Source organism: Schistocerca piceifrons, chromosome 2, assembly GCF_021461385.2.
Source record: "Schistocerca piceifrons isolate TAMUIC-IGC-003096 chromosome 2, iqSchPice1.1, whole genome shotgun sequence".
NCBI classification, from domain to species: Eukaryota; Metazoa; Arthropoda; class Insecta; order Orthoptera; family Acrididae; genus Schistocerca; species Schistocerca piceifrons.
The window spans coordinates 33,525,618-33,545,831 of record NC_060139.1 but is presented as its reverse complement, the minus strand read 5'-3'; the positions used below and the strand labels follow the sequence as shown (position 1 = coordinate 33,545,831).

Below are 20,214 nucleotides of genomic sequence, written 5' to 3'. Positions count from 1 at the left end.
TTACACCCAACCACCTCTGAGTTAATGTTATATTACTTGCGATATAGACAAAAAATTTATGAAAAATGGACAGGGATTGTGCCTGTTGTGTACAGATGCAGGGGGAATTGGCCACTGTCTGTAAACAGCTGGAAGCTGTGTTGGCCATAGCCTGGGATCCTTGATGTCACAGTGCCCTCTGATTTGCACATCCCGACCAGTCGACCAGGCAGCAACTGGTGAACAGTGGTGGGTTGCAAATCTTTGAGCAGAAGGCAAAAGTGGATACTGACTGTGGATGGCTGTCTTCTTAAGCCTTAAATCAGATTTGAGGTATTGCTTAATGCTGAAAAATACATCTGAGCCAGCATGGGATGCCTCAACTTTTGGGACTGCTGCCAATGTTCCTGAGAGATGTAGACAAGTGCAGAGAGTGGGATTTCTTGTCATTGGTACCTCCAATGTTATGCATGTGGTGAAGCCCTTTAGGGAAATAGTCATGTCAGGAAAGAAGGCCAGTGCCCACTCTTTTAGGTTGCCAGTAGATGTCATCCGAGATGTTGAGGAAGCTCTGCTGCCAAGAGTTGAGGGCACCGGATGCACCTGGGTTCAGAGATCAGGTTCGTTTCCTACAGACAGCAGCCTGATTTGATGAAGGCAACAAGTCTCGCTCATGGACTGGAAGCAGCCTCTGGTTTGTAACCAAGTGGAAAACTTAAACTAGAGGCTCAGACAATTCGGTGATGGTCTTGGATGCGGATTTTTCTACCTCCACTATCAGATGGACCCCCTTTCACAGGTCAAGCATGCACTACATGCAGGAAGTGGTTACTAGGGTAGCAGAGCACATGTGGGCTTTTTAATTTAGAGAAGTCCCTTCAGAGGCCTGATAAGATGCCTTCTGATTCCAGACAGAGTAGCATTCATTGTAGCAGATTGGAGAAAGTTTATGTAATATTAGTTAACTACAGGAGCATGAATGAAAAGGTTCTAAACTAGTGTCCCTTGTTATGTGGCAAAAATTAGCTAAAACTAGCTGTCAATAGTAGTGAAATTCTAAACCCAGATTGAAATTTATATCACTGACATGTGTGTTTACAGCCATAAAAAAATGTGATAACATGAAGCGAGATTAGTGCAGGTTCATAATGAGAAATAATTTGTGTAAAGATGAGCATTAACAACTGGATTAAAAGTGATCATTGGATGCTTTTATAGATCCTCTGCCTCAGCATTAGTGGTGGTGTAACATTTGTGGGCAAACTTTAAGAATATTTCACGTAACTGGCCAAGTTAAAGTTTTAGGTGGAGATTTCAACTTACCAACTACAGACTGGAGGACTCAAGTGATTAAGGCAGGTAGTAAGGACAGGAGATCATGTGAAATTGTTCTAAGTGTCTTCTCCAAAAATTACTTTGTGTGGTTAATCAATGAACCGACTCACGCAAGTAACATCTTAGAGCTACTGGTGACAAAGAGACTGAAGTTTTTGACTCAGTTGTCGTAGAACAGGGAATCAGTGATCACAAGACTGTTACAGCCTCACTGAATATGACTGCAGATAGGAATACAAAGAAAGATAGGAAGTTCTTTGTGTGTAGAAAGACCTACAAAAAATGGATTTCGAATTACCTGACAGATCAACATGAAAATTTCATCTCCAGCACTGATATTGTTGAGTGTCAATTGAAATACTTGAAGAGTATTTACAATAAGTTCTACATAGGAGTATCCCGAGCAAAGTTGTGAGATGCGCGGAAAGGCCCATTTTTGTTTGACAACAGTGTTGGAAAGCTACTGCAAAAACAAAGAGAGCTTGACTTCAACTTTAAACATAACCATAGACTCACAGAGAAACAAAACTGAACTATGCCAAAATTAGCATAAGGAGAACCATTCGTGAAGCTGTCAGTGAATTCAAAAGCAAAATTCTGTCCACCAACATGACAGAAAAGTCTAAGAAGTTTTGGACTTATGTTAAATTGGTAAATGGATTGAAAACATAAGCCATACATTGTAACAATAATGCAACTGAAATGAATAATGATGCAGAAACGGCCGAAATACTGGAAGTCTTTTTCTAGGACTGTTTCACAGAGAAAGATCACATTGTAGTTCCTCCTTTAAATCATTGCATGAACAACAAAATGACATACATCGAGATAAGTGACGGTTGTTGTTGTTGTTGTTGTTGTTGTTGTGGTGGTGGTGGTCTTCAGTCCTGAGACTGGTTTGATGCAGCTCTCCATGCTACTCTATCCTGCGCAAGCTTCTTCATCTCCCAGTACCTACTGCAGCCTACATCCTTCTGAATCTGCTTAGTGTATTCATCTCTTGGTCTCCCTCTATGATTTTTACCCTCCACACTGCCCTCCAATCCTAAATTGGTGATCCCTCGATGTCTCGGAACATGTCCTACCAACCGATCCCTTCTTCTAGTCAAGTTGTGCCACAAACTTCTCTTCTCTCCAATCCTATTCAATACCTCCTCATTAGTTACGTGATCTACCCACCTTACCTTCAGCATTCTTCTGTAGCACCACATTTCAAAAGCTTCTATTCTTTTCTTGTCTAAACTATTTATTGTCCACGTTTCACTTCCATACATGGCTATATTCCGTACAAATACTTTCAGAAACGACTTCCTGACATTTAAATCAATACTCGATGTTAACAAATTTCTCTTCTTCAGAAACACTTTCCTTGCCATTGCCAGTCTACATTTTATATCCTCTCTACTTCGACCATCATCAGTTATTTTGCTCCCCAAATAGCAAAACTCCTTTACTACTTTAAGTGCCTCATTTCCTAATCTAATTCCCTCTGCATCACCTGACTTAATTCGACTACATTCCATTATCCTCGTTTTGCTTTTGTTGATGTTCATCTTATACCCTCCTTTCAAGACACTGTCCATTCCGTTCAACTGCTCTTCCAAGTCCTTTGCTGTCTCTGACAGAATTACAATGTCATCGGCGAACCTCAAAGTTTTTATTTCTTCTCTATGGATTTTAATACCTACTCCAAATTGTTCTTTCGTTTCCTTTACTGCTTGCTCAATATACAGATTGAATAACATCGGGGATAGGCTACAACCCTGTCTCACTCCCTTTCCAACCACTGCTTCCCTTTCATACCCCTCGACTCGTATGACTGCCATCTGCTTTCTGTACAAATTGTAAATAGCCTTTCGCTCCCTATATTTTACCCCTGCCACCTTCAGAATTTGAAAGAGAGTATTCCAATCAACATTGTCAAAAGCTTTCTGTAAGTCTACAAATGCTAGAAACGTAGGTTTGCCTTTCCTGAATCTTTCTTCTAAGGTAAGTCGTAGGGTCAGTATTGCCTCACGTGTTCCAACATTTCTACGGAATCCAAACTGATCATCCCCGAGGTCAGCTTCTATCAGTTTTTCCATTCGTCTGTAAAGAATTTGCGTTAGTATTTTGCAGCTGTGACTTATTAAACTGATAGTTCGGTAATTTTCACATCTGTCAACACCTGCTTTCTTTGGGATTGGAATTATTATATTCTTCTTGAAGTCTGTGGGTATTTCGCCTGTCTTATATATCTTGCTCACCAGGTGGTAGAGTTTTGTCTGGACTGGCTCTCCCAGGACTGTTAGTAGCTCTAATGGAATGTTGTCTACTCCTGGGGCCTTGTTTCGACTCAGGTCTTTGAGTGCTCTGTCAAACTCTTCACGCAGTATCATATCTCCCATTTCATCTTCATCTACATCCTCTTCCATTTCCATAATATTGTCCTCAAGTACATCGCCCTTGTATAGACCCTCTATATACTCCTTCCACCTTTCTGCTTTCCCTTCTTTGCTTAGAACTGGGTTTCCATCAAAGCTCTTGATATTCATGCAAGTGGTTCTCTTTTCTCCAAAGGTCTCTTTAATTTTCCTGTAGGCAGTATCTATCTTACCCCTCATGAGATAAGCCTCTAGATCCTTACATTTGTCCTCTAGCCATCCGTGCTTAGCCATTTTGCACTTTCTGTCGATCTCATTTCTGAGACGTTTGTATTCCTTTTTGCCTGCTTCATTTATTGCATTTTTATATTTTCTCCTTTCATCAATTAAATTCAATATTTCTTCTGTTACCCAAGGGTTTCTACTTGCCCTCGTCTTTTTACCTATTTCATCCTCTGCTGCCTTTACTATTGCATCCCTCAAAGCTACCCATTCTTCTTCTACTGTATTTCTTTCCCCCATTCCTGTCAATTGTTCCCTTATGCTCTTCCTGAAACTCTGTATAACTTCTGGTTTAGTCAGTTTATCCAGGTCCCATCTCCTTAAATTCTCACCTTTTTGCAGTTTCTTCAGTTTTAATCTACAGCTCATAACCAATAGATTGTGGTCAGAGTCCACATCTGCCCCTGGAAATGTCTTACAATTTAAAATCTGGTTCATAAATCTCTGTCTTACCATTATATAATCTATCTGATAGCTTTTAGTATCTCCAGGGTTCTTCCATGTATACAACCTTCTTTCATGATTCTTGAACCAAGTGTTAGCTATGATTAAGTTATGTTCTGCGCAAAATTCTACCAGGCGGCTTCCTCTTTCATTTCTTAGCCCCAATCCATATTCACCTACTATGTTTCCTTCTCTCCCTTTTCCTACTGTCGAATTCCAGTCACCCATGACTATTAAATTTTCGTCTCCCTTCACTACCTGAATAATTTCTTTTATCTCATCATACATTTCATCAATTTCTTTGTCATCTGCGGAGCTAGTTGGCATATAAACTTGTACTACTGTAGTAAGTAGTAAGTGACCATGTGATAGAAAAACAATTGAAATCCCTCAACAGAGGAAAGACCACTGAACCTGGTGAGATACCAATATAATTCTAAATAGAGTACGCGAAAAAACTTGCCACTCTTCTTGTGGCAGTACCTTAGGTCTCTGAAGGCCTGAAGCATTCCTAATTATTGGAAACAAGAACAGGTCATTCTCATTTTCAAGAAGGATCATCGAACGGATGCATAAACTGTAGGCCTATACCCCAGATGTCAGTCTGTTGTTGAATTTTGTAACATATTTTACCCATGCATAGTATGATATTTGTGAGACTGGAAATCTCCTCTGCAGAAATCAACATTGATTTTAAAAACAATGCTCAGCTTGCTTTGTTCATCCAAGAGACACAGAAAGCAGTAGATGGTGTGTTCCTGGACTTCTGGAAGGCCTCTGATACAGTTCCGCACTGACATTTAATGAGCGAAATACCAGCAAATGGAATACCATACCAACCATGTGATTGGATTGAAGAGTTTTTAGCAAATGAACACAGCACATCATTCTGAGCAGAGAAAAACCTTCAGACTTAGAAGTATCTTCGTGCATACTCCAAGGGAGTGTTATAGGACCATTACTTTGAACAGTATATATAAATACCTATTACGTAATGTCTTACGTTTCATGAGGCTTTTCACAGATGCTGCAGTTATATACAGTGAAGTCACAGTGCTAGAAAATTGTAGCAAAATGCAATAACAGGATCAACAAGGAGTTGCAGCTGACCCTCAACATGAAAAAATGTAACATATTGAATGTACATAGTCAGATAGATCCATTATTATGTGATTACACAATTGCAGAACAGTAACTGGAAGCTGTTGCTTACATAAAATAGCTAGGAGCATGTGCATGGAGCTATTTAAAGTGTGACTACCACATGGAGTTAATCGCAGTAAGGCAGATGCCAGACTCAGATTCATTGAAAGCATCTTCAGGAAATATAGTCCATCAGGGAAGGAAGTAGCTTACAAAAGCCTCATTTGACCAATAATTGAATGCTGCTCAGCAGTCTGGGATCCATACCAGATATGACTGATAGGGGAAATAGACAAGATCCAAAGAAGAACAGCAAGTTTTGTTACGGGCTCATGCTCAGCCACCTCCATGGGCAGATGCTCCAAGAGAAGAGTTCTGCATCATGGTGTGCTTTACAGTTAAGAGATATGAGACAGTACAGTACGAGAAGGGTCAGCCTATAAATTGTTTCCTCCTGTGTATCTCTCATGAAAAGGTCATGAAGATGAAATTACAGAAATTCGAGCTCATGCAGAGGCTTACCGGCAATCGTTCTACTCACAAATCATTCGCAACTGAAACAAAGAAATGGGGGAAGTGACACTGGTATGCAGTGTGCCCTCTGCCACACTCTGTAAAGTGGCTTGCAGTATATAGGTGTAGATGTAGACACACACAGAAACTAGTCACTGATCCTTTACATCATAAGTGACAGTGAAGGTTGTTCTTTTATAATGCAACCAGCCTCAATGTTAATGTTGTGTAACATAAATTCATTTGTGTTGCATTTCAAGCCACTAGTGCTTATTGTCTTAAGGAGTACATTATATTTAAAAAGTTTATATGGAGGCCATCCTTCGTTTATGTGAGCAATGATTCTTGTGTGTTGCTAAATACTTGTGATCACATATTCATCCTGTTGACTGCAAAAGTTGGTTCTCCTGGGAACTGGAGGGAGAACTGTTAATGACCTCTAATTAAGGATTAAGGGGACGGACTGAAAATAAATTATAATAAACCAATGTAAAGCCAACACATTGAGAAGAAAAATAGTTATAATGAATAGTGAACTTGTAGATACATTTTAATTTTTATGTTGAAGGCAGCTGCAAAAAAGTGTATGGAAAGCAATAAAAATAAACAGAAGCGCCAAAAGGGTCTGGAATACATTCCATAAAGTGAATAAGGCATTCAAAACAAAGCTTCAGATGTGTTTAAAAATGAAAGTGTGCAATAGTTGTGTATTGCCACTTGTAACTTATTGGAGTGAGTCATGGATTTTAAATGTGAAAGCTATTTAAAACCAAAGGTTTGTTCAGTGATTATATAGAGATGCATATTGGGAATTACTGGGAGAGAAAAGAAAATAAACAAATTGGTAGAGGAACAACCTGAATGGAAAATATATAGATGGACCAAGTACGGTATGTTCTTTGTTGAATTCCAAGTGGAGAGTGGTGACTGAGAATTTAAAAGTCTGTAGGGGGCCTATATTCAGTAGTTGATGCCACATTGCTGCAGATGATGGTCATCACAAGGGTCATTGGAAGCTTGAACTGTTTTGAACCCACATTCCAAACAAACATGTTAGTGTCTGCTTTCCCTTACCTTTTTCCAATATTGACTTGAGTTCTGAAAAAATTGTTCCTCTCTTTTCCATTTTTTGTGGCATTCATCACTTTTCTTGTTTCTCCAAAACAGAATTTTAGTTTTCTTTTGTCTTGTCTTTGTGATATGTGGGTGGTCATGTGATACATTCTTTGCTTGTTAACAGTGGCTTGAAATTTCAGTATTGGTTATCTTTTTCAAGTTATTAATTGCACATCCGTATGTCTCTATTTCTTCTGAAATATGATTATGTTATAACAGAAAAGTTAAATTTTTTTCCTTTGTTTTCTAGAGAGCTTTTTTTGAAGGCAAAAGTGAACAAAGTATTTTTGTACCAGTAAAACTTAAGTTTATTTGTTCATACTTAAAGCAGTCGGAATATGTATGTGTATCTCTTGTTACAGTCACAGGATTTTATTTGTTGCATGTACATCTAATTTGTTTGCCCATTCAGAGTGAAGAAATATTTCTCGATATGTTTGAAGATGAATACAATGAAATGAAGAAACGCCCACTGAATGTAGAGTGGCTTATGATGGATTCCAACATTCTACTGCCACCAACAGGAACTCCTATGACAGGAATTGAATTTAGCAAACGGTTACCATGCGGAGAGGTAATGTCCTTATGTGTTAGAACATATTGGGTTAACTTGGTACCATATTAATCCTTGTGGGAGTATAAGTATTCTGTTGAAGTACTTGCACGGAATTTTGAGTGAAAGGAGAGGAGTCGCACCATTTCAGAAGTTTCAGCCATTAAGTGTGTTGTGTGCCTAGATGACTGTTGGAAAACAGTAATGAAAAGTATGTGTTGATGTTTAATTGCCAGTTTGGCACACATTTCATGAATACTGATCATATGGATCCACGAAGTAATGTCACGCAGTAATAAAAAATTGCAAGAATACTTATACTTTGGTTAAAAGGTATGTGGGTACTGCACCAGTGTTTTTAGTTGTGATTATTCCTGTAATTATTAATAAGTTATTTTCTAATATCTTCCAAAACTGTTTACATTTGCTGTTAATGTAACTTCAGACTGCATGTTTCTGGCTGTCTTGTACTAAAAGCCTACCCCCCTCCCCCCTTTTCCATTTCCCTTCCACTCAACTATTCGTTGTTCAGTGTTTCTCTCTTACCAACAACTAGGTATAAGTGCAGTTAGGTTCATATTATGGTTGTCATTAGTAGATAAGTTCTGTGTGCCCCATACTCTTAAAACAATATCATTCTGCAATAGGAATAGCTGAATTCAAGTTAAAATTTGATAATACTGATAATTGGATCCATGTAACTTCTATGTCTCTGTTCTGTTTGCATACTGTACTTCACAGTAAACCAAAGAAGAAACTAAATAATGTATCGATAACAGCAACACACACACGTTGTGCTATCTCATACATGATTTGACTGCCCAGCCTCAGCTGCATTGTACAGTTCATGCACTGTCATTGCATTTATATTATGCCCAGTATCAGAAGAGGAATCTTGCATTACAGGAAAGTCCAAGCATTCCACTATGATATGACTCAACTCAAAAAGAGTAACAGTGACTGAAATACAGTGCACCCAGAAGGGAAGGAGGAAATGAAGTGAAATTAAATTTCACAGGTTGTGGTGGTCTATGATTTTAGCTCAGTAATTACAAAACTAGGCTGAAATTTACAAAAACTTTGCTGCAACACTTTTCAGTATTACATTTCAGCTCTTCTGGCCTTGATGTATTCACTTATTTGTTTGTAAATGGTGTGACAAAGCCATTTGTATCCTCTCCTGAGATAAGCCTGCCAACAACTGCTGTAACTCTTCCTTGATACTTAGGATACTGACACTAGAATGGAGTTGACATCTGAGCTGATCGCACATATTCTCTTTCAGAAACAGATGTGGGGATCTTGGTGGACACAGGAGTCCTTCAGCATCACACAGATAGTCTGTTGACACACGTGTCATCTGTGGATGAGAATTGTCCTGTTGAAAAATGGCACCACAATACCGTTACTTGAGAGGTAACACACGAGGATGCTGAATGTTTGTGATGTACCATTGTGCCATCGGCGTTCCCTCGGTCACTACCAGCCATGGCCTGAAGTCATATTCTATGGCTCCCCACTCTAAGATGCCGGGATTAATGCTGCTGTGCTTTTCCAGAACATTTCTCCCAGGCTTCTGCCATACTAGCCAGTGATAGTCATCTAGGGTAGTGCATCTACATCTACACAGATACTCCACAAGCCACTGTATGGTGGGTGGCGGAGGGTACCCTGTACCACTACTAGTTATTTCCTTCCTTGTTGCACTCCTAAGTAAAGCAAGGGAAAAAGACAATCTATATCCCTCTGTATGAGCCCTAATTTCTTGTGTCTTATCTTCATGATTCATCTTTATGCACAAAGTATGTTAGTGGCAGTAGAATCATTTGGCAGTCAGCTTCAGATGCCGGTTCTCTGAATTTTCTCAGTAGCCTTTCTTGAAAAGAACATCGTCTTCCCTCCAGGTACTCCCAGTTGATGAACTCCCACAGCATCTCTGTAACACTTATGTGTTGTTTGAACCTAATGGTAACAAATCTAGGAGCCTGCCTCTGAATTGGTTCGATGTCTACCTTTAATCTGAGCTGGTATGGATCCCAAACAATTGAGCAGTACTGAAAAATATGTTGCACCAGCGTCCTGTATGCAGTCTTCTTTGCAGGTGAACCACTCTTTCCTCAAATTCTCCCAATAAGCCAGAGTCCACCATTTGCTTTCCCTACCGTAGTTCTCACATGCTTGTTCCAGCTCATATCGCTTTGCTGCATTACACCCAGATATTTAAACGACTTGTCTGTGCTACGCAGGTCACTAGTAATACTGTACCCAAACATTACAGATTTGATCTTCCCACTCATCCACATTAACTTACATTTTTCCGCATTTAGCACTGCCTGCCATTCTTCATACCAACCGGACATCTTGTCCAAGTCATCTTGTATCTTCCTACAGTCATTCAACTTCAACACCTTACCATACACCATGGTATCATCAGCAAACAACCGCATAATGCTGTCCACCTTGTCTGCCAAATGATTTATGTATATCAGGAAAAACAGTGGTCGTATCACACTTCCCTGGGGCACTCCTGAAGATACTCTTGTCTGTGATGAACACTCGCCATTGAGAACAACGTACTGGGTTCTATTATTTAAGGAGTCCTTGAGCCACTCTGATATCTGTGAGCTTGTTCCATACTCATACCTTCATAACAGCCTGAAATGGGGCGTCATGTCAAGTGCTTTCTGGAAATCTAGAAATATGGAATATGCCTGTTGTCCTTCATCCATTGTTCGTAGCATATCATGTAAGAAAAGGGCAAGCTGAGTTTTGCGTGAGCGATACTCTCTAAACCACGTTGATTCATGGATATACGCTTCTTAGTCTCAAGAAAGTTTATTATATTCGAACTGAGAATATGTTCAATTACTCCAAAGCAAACAGAAGTGTGGGATATTGGACTGTAATTTTGCAAGTCCGTTTTTTTTTTGCCCGTCTTATATAGTTGAGTCACCTGCACTTTTTTCCAGTCGCCTGGTACTTTATGCTGGGCGAGAAATTTCACGATAAATGCAAGCTAGGCAAGGGGCCAATGCCTTACAGCACTCTTTGTAAAATCAAACTGGGATTCTGTCCGCACCTGGTGATTTATTTGCTTCAAATCTTTCAGTTGTTTCTCTACACCAGGGATGCTTATTACTATGTCGTCTATATGAGACTTTGTCCAATGGTCAAATGACAGTATGTTTGTGTGATTCTCCTGTGTGTACAATTTGTTGAATGTGAAATTTAAAACGTCTGCTTTGGTTTTGCTGTCTTCAACTGTCTCACCACACTGGTCAATAAGGGACTGAATGGTAGCCTTAGATCCGCTTAGGGATTTTGGGTAAGACCAGAATTTTCTTGCATTCCCTGCCAGATCGTTTGCTAAGCTGTAGCGGTGTTAGTTGCTGTATGCTTTGCCCGTAGATATTTTCACGGATGCACGAATCTCTAGCAACCTTCGCTTGCTGTCATTTGTGCATTCCCTTTTGAGCTGAGTGTGTAACAGCCTCTGCTTCCTCAGCATCCTTTGAATTTTGTTATTAAACCTGGTGGGTCTTTTCCATCCTTTATCCGTGTGTTAGGCATATCACTCTCCAGACCATGATTTACGATCTGTTTCAACTTTGTCCATAATTCCTCTATGTCCATCTTACCTTAAATAAGTGCTGCCAATTCACTGTCTAAGTGAGGTACTAGTAACTGCTTGTGTGCTCTGTCTAGCAGAAACTCTCTCCTAGCCTTCTTGACTAATTTGTAAACTTTTGTAATCATTTTTTTCTTCTTTAAGGCCAGCAGCATATGTCTGATAATGACATGATTATTAGAGTAGATCCTCCAAATAGCTGCTTGTTATAAGTAATCTTGATTTACGACAAACTGTTTCGACTTTATCGCCATTTTCAAGTACGTCTAGATTGATGTGACGTCTATGTTATGTCACTAGTGGACTGTTTTATAATTGTCAGTGTTTTAATAAGATGGTAAATGACGTCAAGATGTCAAAAATAAAATTTTAATTACGACGTGACAGTAGTTTGACAGTTCCACTCTTACGATGCTATTGGTAAACATATAGCGAAGTAAGAGTGGAACTGTCAAACTGCTGTCACATCACAATTAACATTTTATTTTCAACATATTGACGTCATTTACCATCTTATTAAAACAGTGACAGTTATAAAACAGTCCACTAGTGAAGTAATATGGACGTCACATCAATCTAGGTGTACTTGAAAATGACAATAAAGCCAAAACAGTCTGTTGTAAATAAAGATTACTTATTATAAGCAGCTATTTGGTGCATCTCTCTAATAATTTCCTAATCATAGTTGCTATAATGACATCATGATTGCTAATCTCCATTTTTGTACTGACATTACTGGTAAGGTCCAGCCTATTTGCAGCTACAAGATCTAAGATATTCGCATTGTGTGTGGGCTGCTGAGCTAGCTGTTCAAGACAGTTTCTCAGAAAACATGTTCCAAAGTATTTTGCGTGACTGTGTCTGTACCCCCTGCAATGAATCCATAGACATACCAGTCTATACTCGGTAGGTTAAAGTTGTCTCCAACTAGTATGGTATGATCTGGGTATTTACACGCTATTGACCATAGACTTTCTTTGAATGACTCTAGAACTGTCACGACAGAATCGGGTGGCCAGTAAAAACATCCAACAATTAATTGGTTTCACCATCTATTATGCAAGACCAGATGGCATCACTGTCACACTCAACTTCGACCTCAATAGAGACAATAGTTTTGTCAACTGCAATTCATCACTGAACACAATGAAATGCCAATCAGCAGTCCAAGCTTGCCTGTCATAGTAACATTCCAAATGCAGCTGTTTGTCTAGCTGTGTTAACAGCAGCATACCCACAGATGGTAACTCCATAGTCCAGTTGCTGCTGGACTCCAACAATTCTGCGGGATGACACTGAATGCGGTAGAGTGTCTATCATTTGCTCTTGGATGGGAGGCACAGACGTGAAGAAGTTACAAGGTAAATACGCTTCTCACATTTGCGGACTGAATCATATCGTGTAACTTGCACAGTATTTCACCGATGCAACTGCTCAACATCATAAAGTGGTGGTAGCTATTGCTGTCATTGTTGCAAGGTGCAGCTGATGATGACTGTGCAGCAGCATTGAAATTTATCATGCTTGGAGAAGGCAACATGCGAGCCCAGGGGTCCGCTCATAGTAGGAGGAAAGCGGTGCTCCTGGTGCCCCCTGCTGGGAGTTGCAGAAAGGCCATCCGCGCATGCACTATGGGTGATGACTGTGCTGCCGGATGCTCCTGTAGTTAAAAGCTGACTTAAATCTTGGTAGTGCAATGATTTAATGGCAGCCAGTTCTGGATTCTAGGTGGCACTTAGTTGAATACCTGCATCCCTGTTGATAAGATTGTCCGTCGTACAGATGTGCATGGCCTCCTTAACAACACAGTCCCAGAAAGATGATGCTGGAGATAAAGTTTCAGTGTTTTCATAAAACATACGATGCCCTTGTCCAGGCAATGCTCCGCTACTGCAGATTTATCAGGTTGCCCCAGGTATGCATGATGATGGTGTTCGATGCAATGTTCGTGCACGGTTTGGCATGTCTGCCCAATATAAGATTTTCCACATTGACGTGGGATTTTATAAGTGCTACATTTCCTAAGGCCAAGGTTGTCTTTGACCAAGCACAATAAATTCCTCAATTTTGCTGGTGACTGAAAAAAAAACACACTTCATATGGTGCTTTTTGAGGGTTATTTCTATTCTTGAAGACATGCTACCAAAATAGGGCAGGAACACTGTTGCAGTAGGTCCTCTGCACCTTCATTTACATCCCTGCTTCAAATTTTCTTAGAATGGAATGCATGACATATCTGCCTATTGGAATAGCCATTCTGTTGAAATACCGTTCTTAGGTGCTGTAGCTCACCAGATAGACTGTCAGCATCTCAGTCCACATGTGCTCTATGCACCAAAGAGCATATTAAACTCCCAAATCGTGCAGGGTGAAGGCAACTTGTGGCTTGCAAATATAGTTCCATATAAGTTAATTTGTGGTAGATGCTGTTCCCAGTGTACCATGAGCATTTCTTCTAACTATGATGTCCAGGAATGGTAAAATGCCATTCTCTTCCACTTCCATTGTGAATTATATATTAGGATGGAGCGAGTTCAGATGCCGGAGAAACACAGGTAATGTCTGTATTCCGTGGGGGCCACCCCACAAAAGTATAGTCTACATACCGCCAGAAGCAGGAAGTGTCTTGAGGCGTCCTACGAAGTCCTCTGAAATCCAGGTATGGTGATCACGCTTGCCTATGAGAGGTCCCAACAGGTAGGAGCCACAGTGTTGCTCACTATTGGACGAACAGATCTCCCATTCTTATGTATCGTGGGTGGGCCATACAGTCTTGGGGCAACTGCAGCATGTTGGCGTGGGCTCTTAATCACTTTAGAAGGAATAGAACTCTTCTTGAGAAGATCTAATGTCATTCTCTGGTTTTGCCAGTCTGATCCTCTCTAGGTAGGATTGTGAAGCAGCACCTACCATCATACTGTTGTATTCAACTTGTGTGAGGAAGACGGTGGCACTGCCCCATGTCAGCAGGTAAAAATCAAGAGTTCTTTGTCCACTCACACGGAGACATCGTACTACGAAGTTGGGACCTCGCATAGGAAAGGGTGATCACCATATCCGGATTTCAGAGGAGTTCGTAGGATTCCTCAAGACATGTAAGATACAAGTGTCAGATATTTTGGTTAATTTTGACATTGTATCTTCATTTACAAAAGACCTCTGCAAGACTCGTTAGAGCTTATCAGCATTATTTAAACATGTGCTTACATCAACTTATTTCTTATTCAATTACCATTATTTTGAACAATTTGATGGTGTCACCAATTGGAAGTACTCTGTCTCCCATGGTGGCCAACTATGTTATGGAAGATTTTGCAGAAAAAGCTCTGCAGTCGGTAAGTCCCAGACCTTCCTGCTTCTGGCGGTATGTAGACTATATTTTTGTGGGGTGGCCCCCACGGAATAGAGACATTACCTGTGTTTCTCCGGCATCTGAACTCGCTCCATCCTAATATATAATTCACAATGGAAGTGGAAGAGGGTGGCATTTTACCATTCCTGGACATCATAGGTAGAAGAAATGCTCATGGTATACTGGGAACAGCATCTACCACAAATCAACTTATATGGAACTATATTTGCAAGCCACAAGTTGTCTTCACCCTGCACAATGTGGTAGTGTATTATGCTCTTTGGTGCATAGAGCACATGTGGTCTCAGATGCCGACAGTCGACCTGGTGAGCTACAGCACCTAAGAACGGTATTTCAACAGAATGGCTATTCCAATAGGCAGATATGTCATGCATTCCATTCTAAGAAAATTTGAAGCAGGGATGTACACTCCTGGAAATTGAAATAAGAACACCGTGAATTCATTGTCCCAGGAAGGGGAAACTTTATTGACACATTCCTGGGGTCAGATACATCACATGATCACACTGACAGAACCACAGGCACATAGACACAGGCAACAGAGCATGCACAATGTCGGCACTAGTACAGTGTATATCCACCTTTCGCAGCAATGCAGGCTGCTATTCTCCCATGGAGACGATCGTAGAGATGCTGGATGTAGTCCTGTGGAACGGCTTGCCATGCCATTTCCACCTGGCGCCTCAGTTGGACCAGCGTCCATGCTGGACGTGCAGACCGCGTGAGACGACGCTTCATCCAGTCCCAAACATGCTCAATGGGGGACAGATCCGGAGATCTAGCTGGCCAGGGTAGTTGACTTACACCTTCTAGAGCACGTTGGGTGGCACGGGATACATGCGGACGTGCATCGTCCTGTTGGAACAGCAAGTTCCCTTGCCGGTCTAGGAATGGTAGAACGATGGGTTCGATGACGGTTTGGATGTACCGTGCACTATTCAGTGTCCCCTCGACGATCACCAGTGGTGTACGGCCAGTGTAGGAGATCGCTCCCCACACCATGATGCCGGGTGTTGGCCCTGTGTGCCTCGGTCGTATGCAGTCCTGATTGTGGCGCTCACCTGCACGGCGCCAAACACGCATACGACCATCATTGGCACCAAGGCAGAAGCGACTCTCATCGCTGAAGACGACACGTCTCCATTCGTCCCTCCATTCACGCCTGTCGCGACACCACTGGAGGCGGGCTGCACGATGTTGGGGCGTGAGCGGAAGACGGCCTAACGGTGTGCAGGACCGTAGCCCAGCTGCATGGAGACGGTTGCGAATGGTCCTCGCCGATACCCCAGGAGCAACAGTGTCCCTAATTTGCTGGGAAGTGGCGGTGCGGTCCCATACGGCACTGCGTAGGATCCTACGGTCTTAGCGTGCATCCGTGCGTCGCTGCGGTCCGGTCCCAGGTCGACGGGCACGTGCACCTTCCGCCGACCACTGGCGACAACATCGATGTACTGTGGAGACCTCACGCCCCACGTGTTGAGCAATTCGGCGGTACGTCCACCCGGCCTCCCGCATGCCCACTATACGCCCTCACTCAAAGTCCGTCAACTGCACATACGGTTCACGTCCACGCTGTCGCGGCATGCTACCAGTGTTAAAGACTGCGATGGAGCTCCGTATGCCACGGCAAACTGGCTGACACTGACGGCGGCGGTGCACAAATGCTGCACAGCTAGCGCCATTCGACGGCCAACACCGCGGTTCCTGGTGTGTCCGCTGTGCCGTGCTTGTGATCATTGCTTGTACAGCCCTCTCGCAGTGTCCGGAGCAAGTATGGTGGGTCTGACACACCGGTGTCAATGTGTTCTTTTTTCCATTTCCAGGAGTGTAAATGAAGATGCAGAGGACCTACTGCAACAGTGTTCCTGCCCTATTTTGGTAGCATGTCTTCAAGAATAGAAATAATCCTCAAAAAGCACAATATGAAGTGTGTTTTTTGGTCACCAGCAAAATTGAGGAATTTATTGTGCTTGGTCAAAGACAACCTTGGCCTTAGGAAATGTAGCGCTTATAAAATCCCATGTCAATGTGGAAAATCTTATATTGGGCAGACATGCCAAACCGTGCACAAACATTGCATCGAACACCATCATCATACATACCTGGGGCAACCTGATAAATCTGCAGTAGCAGAGCATTGCCTGGACAAGGGCATCGTATGTTTTATGAAAACACTGAAACTTTATCTCCAGCGTCATCTTTCTGGGACTGTGTTGTTAAGGAGGCCATACATATCTGTACAGCGGACAATCTTATCAACAGGGATGCCAGTATTCAACTAAGCGCCACCTAGAATACAGAACTGCCTGCCATTAAATCAAAACAGGGAAACAAGAACATTTTATTCATCATGTGATGGAATGCACTACCAAGATTTAAGTCAGCCTTTAACCACAGGAGCGTCCAGCAGCACAGTCATCGCCCATCGCGCACGTGTGGATGGCCTCTGGGCAACTCCCAGCAGGGGGCACCAGGAGCACTGCTTTCCTCCTCCTACGAGCGGCTTCCTGGGCTCACTTGTTGCCTTCTACCAGCATGATAAATTTTGGTCCCTCATATTTCGGGCTTGCAGCCGGATCACGTTGACATCTTGGCACGATATTTCGGCTAACAAACATGCAGCCATCTTCAGGTGAGTACGAGACTGAAGATTACTGGTGCGCGTCGTTCAATATATACCGAAAATTGGCGCGGCGGCGCCTGCGCAGTGGAGAAGGCTAATACCGCGCCCCCTATCTAATTTGGCGCGCTCTGCAGCAGAAGCGGGCCGCGCATGCGTAGTGGTGTACCTACATTTGCGCTATCTGTCGTAAAGCGCCTTCGCGCAGCTGAGGCGCGGTAGTCGAAAGTATAAAATCAATTTTCGTCAGCCGTCGCACTAGATGGAGACCCATGTCTCTGTGAAGCGATTAAAGAAATTACAGGACCCCATGCTTTATCCATCTGAAAGCCGCCGTCTCGATTAATAAGATCTTTTGCCAATCGTATCTCCACAGACTCCTTGATAATGGATTCCCAAAAAGATCTAGTTGTCGCTAAAATTTTTGTTCCACAATAATCCGTGGAATGTCCCGTCGAAATACAGTGTTCTGCTATGGCTGATTTGTTAGGCTGTAGTAGACGTGTGTGGCGCTCATGCTCCACGCATCTTTCCCGTACTGTGCGAGTAGTTTGGCCAATGTAGGATTTGCCACATTGACAAGGGATCTTACATATACCCGCCTTCCTCAGACCCAGATCGTCCTTCACAGAGCCAAGCAAAGCCGATATTTTCGTAGGTGGTCGGAAGATCACTTTAACACAATGCTTCCTTAAAATCCTTCCTATTTTAGAGGAGAGGTTACCCACATACGGAAGAAACGCCCTGGACCTGACCACCTCTTTGTCTTCTTCTTGTTTCTCTTTACATTTCTTCTTTGTCACAGCTGTGCGGATTTGGCGTGTAGAATATCCATTCTCCCTGAAGACGGATTGCAAATGTTCTAATTCTATAGGGAGGCTGTCCTTATCAGATACCACATGTGCCCGGTGCACCAGAGTACGCAGCAAACCCATGGTTTGTGCAGGGTGGTGGCAGCTTGTCACCTGCAAATACAGATCTGTGTGTGTGGGCTTCCGGTAGACGGAGTGCCCCAAAGATCCATCGGTTCTACGATTGAAACAAGAAGAAGAAGACAAAGAGGTGGTCAGGTCCAGGGCGTTTCTTCCGTATGTGGGTAACCTCTCCTCTAAAATAGGAAGGATTTTAAGGAAGCATTGTGTTAAAGTGATCTTCCGACCACCTACGAAAATATCGGCTTTGCTTGGCTCTATGAAGGACGATCTGGGTCTGAGGAAGGCGGGTATATATAAGATCCCTTGTCAATGTGGCAAATCCTACATTGGCCAAACTACTCGCACAGTACGGGAAAGATGCGTGGAGCATGAGCGCCACACACGTCTACTACAGCCTAACAAATCAGCCATAGCAGAACACTGTATTTCGACGGGACACTCCATGGATTATTGTGGAACAAAAATTTTAGCGACAACTAGATCTTTTTGGGAATCCATTATCAAGGAGTCTGTGGAGATACGATTGGCAAAAGATCTTATTAATCGAGACGGCGGCTTTCAGATGGATAAAGCATGGGATCCTGTAATTTCTTTAATCGCTTCACAGAGACATGAGTATGCATCTAGTGCGACGGCTGACGAAAATTGATTTTATACTTTCGACTACCGCACCTCAGCTGCGTGAAGGCGCTTTACGACAGATAGCGCAAATGTAGGTACACCACTACGCATGCGCGGCCCGCTTCTGCTGCAGAGCGCGCCAAATTAGATAGGGGGCGCGGTATTAGCCTTCTCCACTGCGCAGGCGTCGCTGCGCAAATTTTCTATATATATAGAACAACGCGCACCAGTAATCTTCAGTCTCGTACTCACCTGAAGATGGCTGCATGTTTGTTAGCCGAAATATCGTGCCAAGATGTCAACATGATCCGGCTGCAAGCCCGAAATATGATGGACCAATCAATACGCCGGGAAAACTTCAAGATACACATGATAAGTTTTGACGTCGCCTTGTGATTATCGTGAGTCGCGCTTTACAGCAATGACAGCAGCAGCTATCACTACCTGATGATCTTGAGCACTTGCATCAATGAAATATTGTGCGCGTTACACAATATGATCTGGCTGCAAACCCAAGAAATATATTTGCATCAGATCCATCGGGAAAGCATGAAAAGTTATAGGTTACACTGTGCTTGACACACAGTTTCGTGATCCTCCCATGTGGTGGTCAGACATGGTCAGCTGGAACCTTGACAATCAGTATGCCTGCCCCCATGTTCCCAAGCAGTCTGACATCAGGCTACTGTTACATTCAAATCCCCCACAAATTTCGTCATTGCACTATTTGACCAGGAGTGCAAATGGTGACCCACAGTGAAGCCGCTTTCAAACTCTTATCTAATGCTGATACTTGTGGTATTGGCACTGTTCGTGTGGACTACACGTTGTGGCCACACGTCATGCATTTCACTGCAGAAGAAGAGAGTTTTAAAGTGCCTGCCAGCAAGCTAGCTGTTGTTAACCTTCCTGTCTCCAGAGCCTGCTGTCTTGCAATGAATGACACCACAGACACCACCAGAAGATTCCATCTTTACTTGAACTCTGCGTGCAGTGTATTCCTCCACGCATTGTTTTAAGACTCACATTGATCTCCATCCGTGATCTCTGAAGACTCGCAGTGAAAATCGAAGGACCTAGCAGAACGCTGCTAATCTGAAACCAGATAGCAAGTGATTGTACACGGAAACCGCTGTGTAGTGATACACAGTATTGTAACAGACAGTGTGGAACAGTTACATACAAGGATATAAAAGTTATGTATAAATACATCAGTCTTGCAAATATTGTATATAAATACAATAAAAGTGTTAATGTTTTAACCCTTTATTACTCTTGAAGTGTCTGTGCCACCTTGTTCACTTTCAGT

At 42.4% G+C, this 20,214-nt stretch overlaps 1 protein-coding gene across 4 annotated transcripts in view; it reads left to right on the top strand.

Annotated features, from left to right (window-relative positions):
- Positions 1 to 20,214, top strand: part of LOC124776391 (protein CLEC16A homolog) — a 256,003-nt gene that overhangs the window by 115,773 nt on the left and 120,016 nt on the right. For all 4 annotated transcript variants that reach the window (XR_007015616.1, XM_047251363.1, XM_047251362.1 and 1 more), the window contains exon 13: positions 7,588 to 7,749. Coding sequence is in view for 3 of the 4 variants with exons in the window: in XM_047251363.1 (XP_047107319.1) it covers positions 7,588 to 7,749 (162 nt within the window). In the remaining variant the exon portion in view is untranslated. The remainder of the gene's footprint in view (positions 1 to 7,587; positions 7,750 to 20,214) is intronic.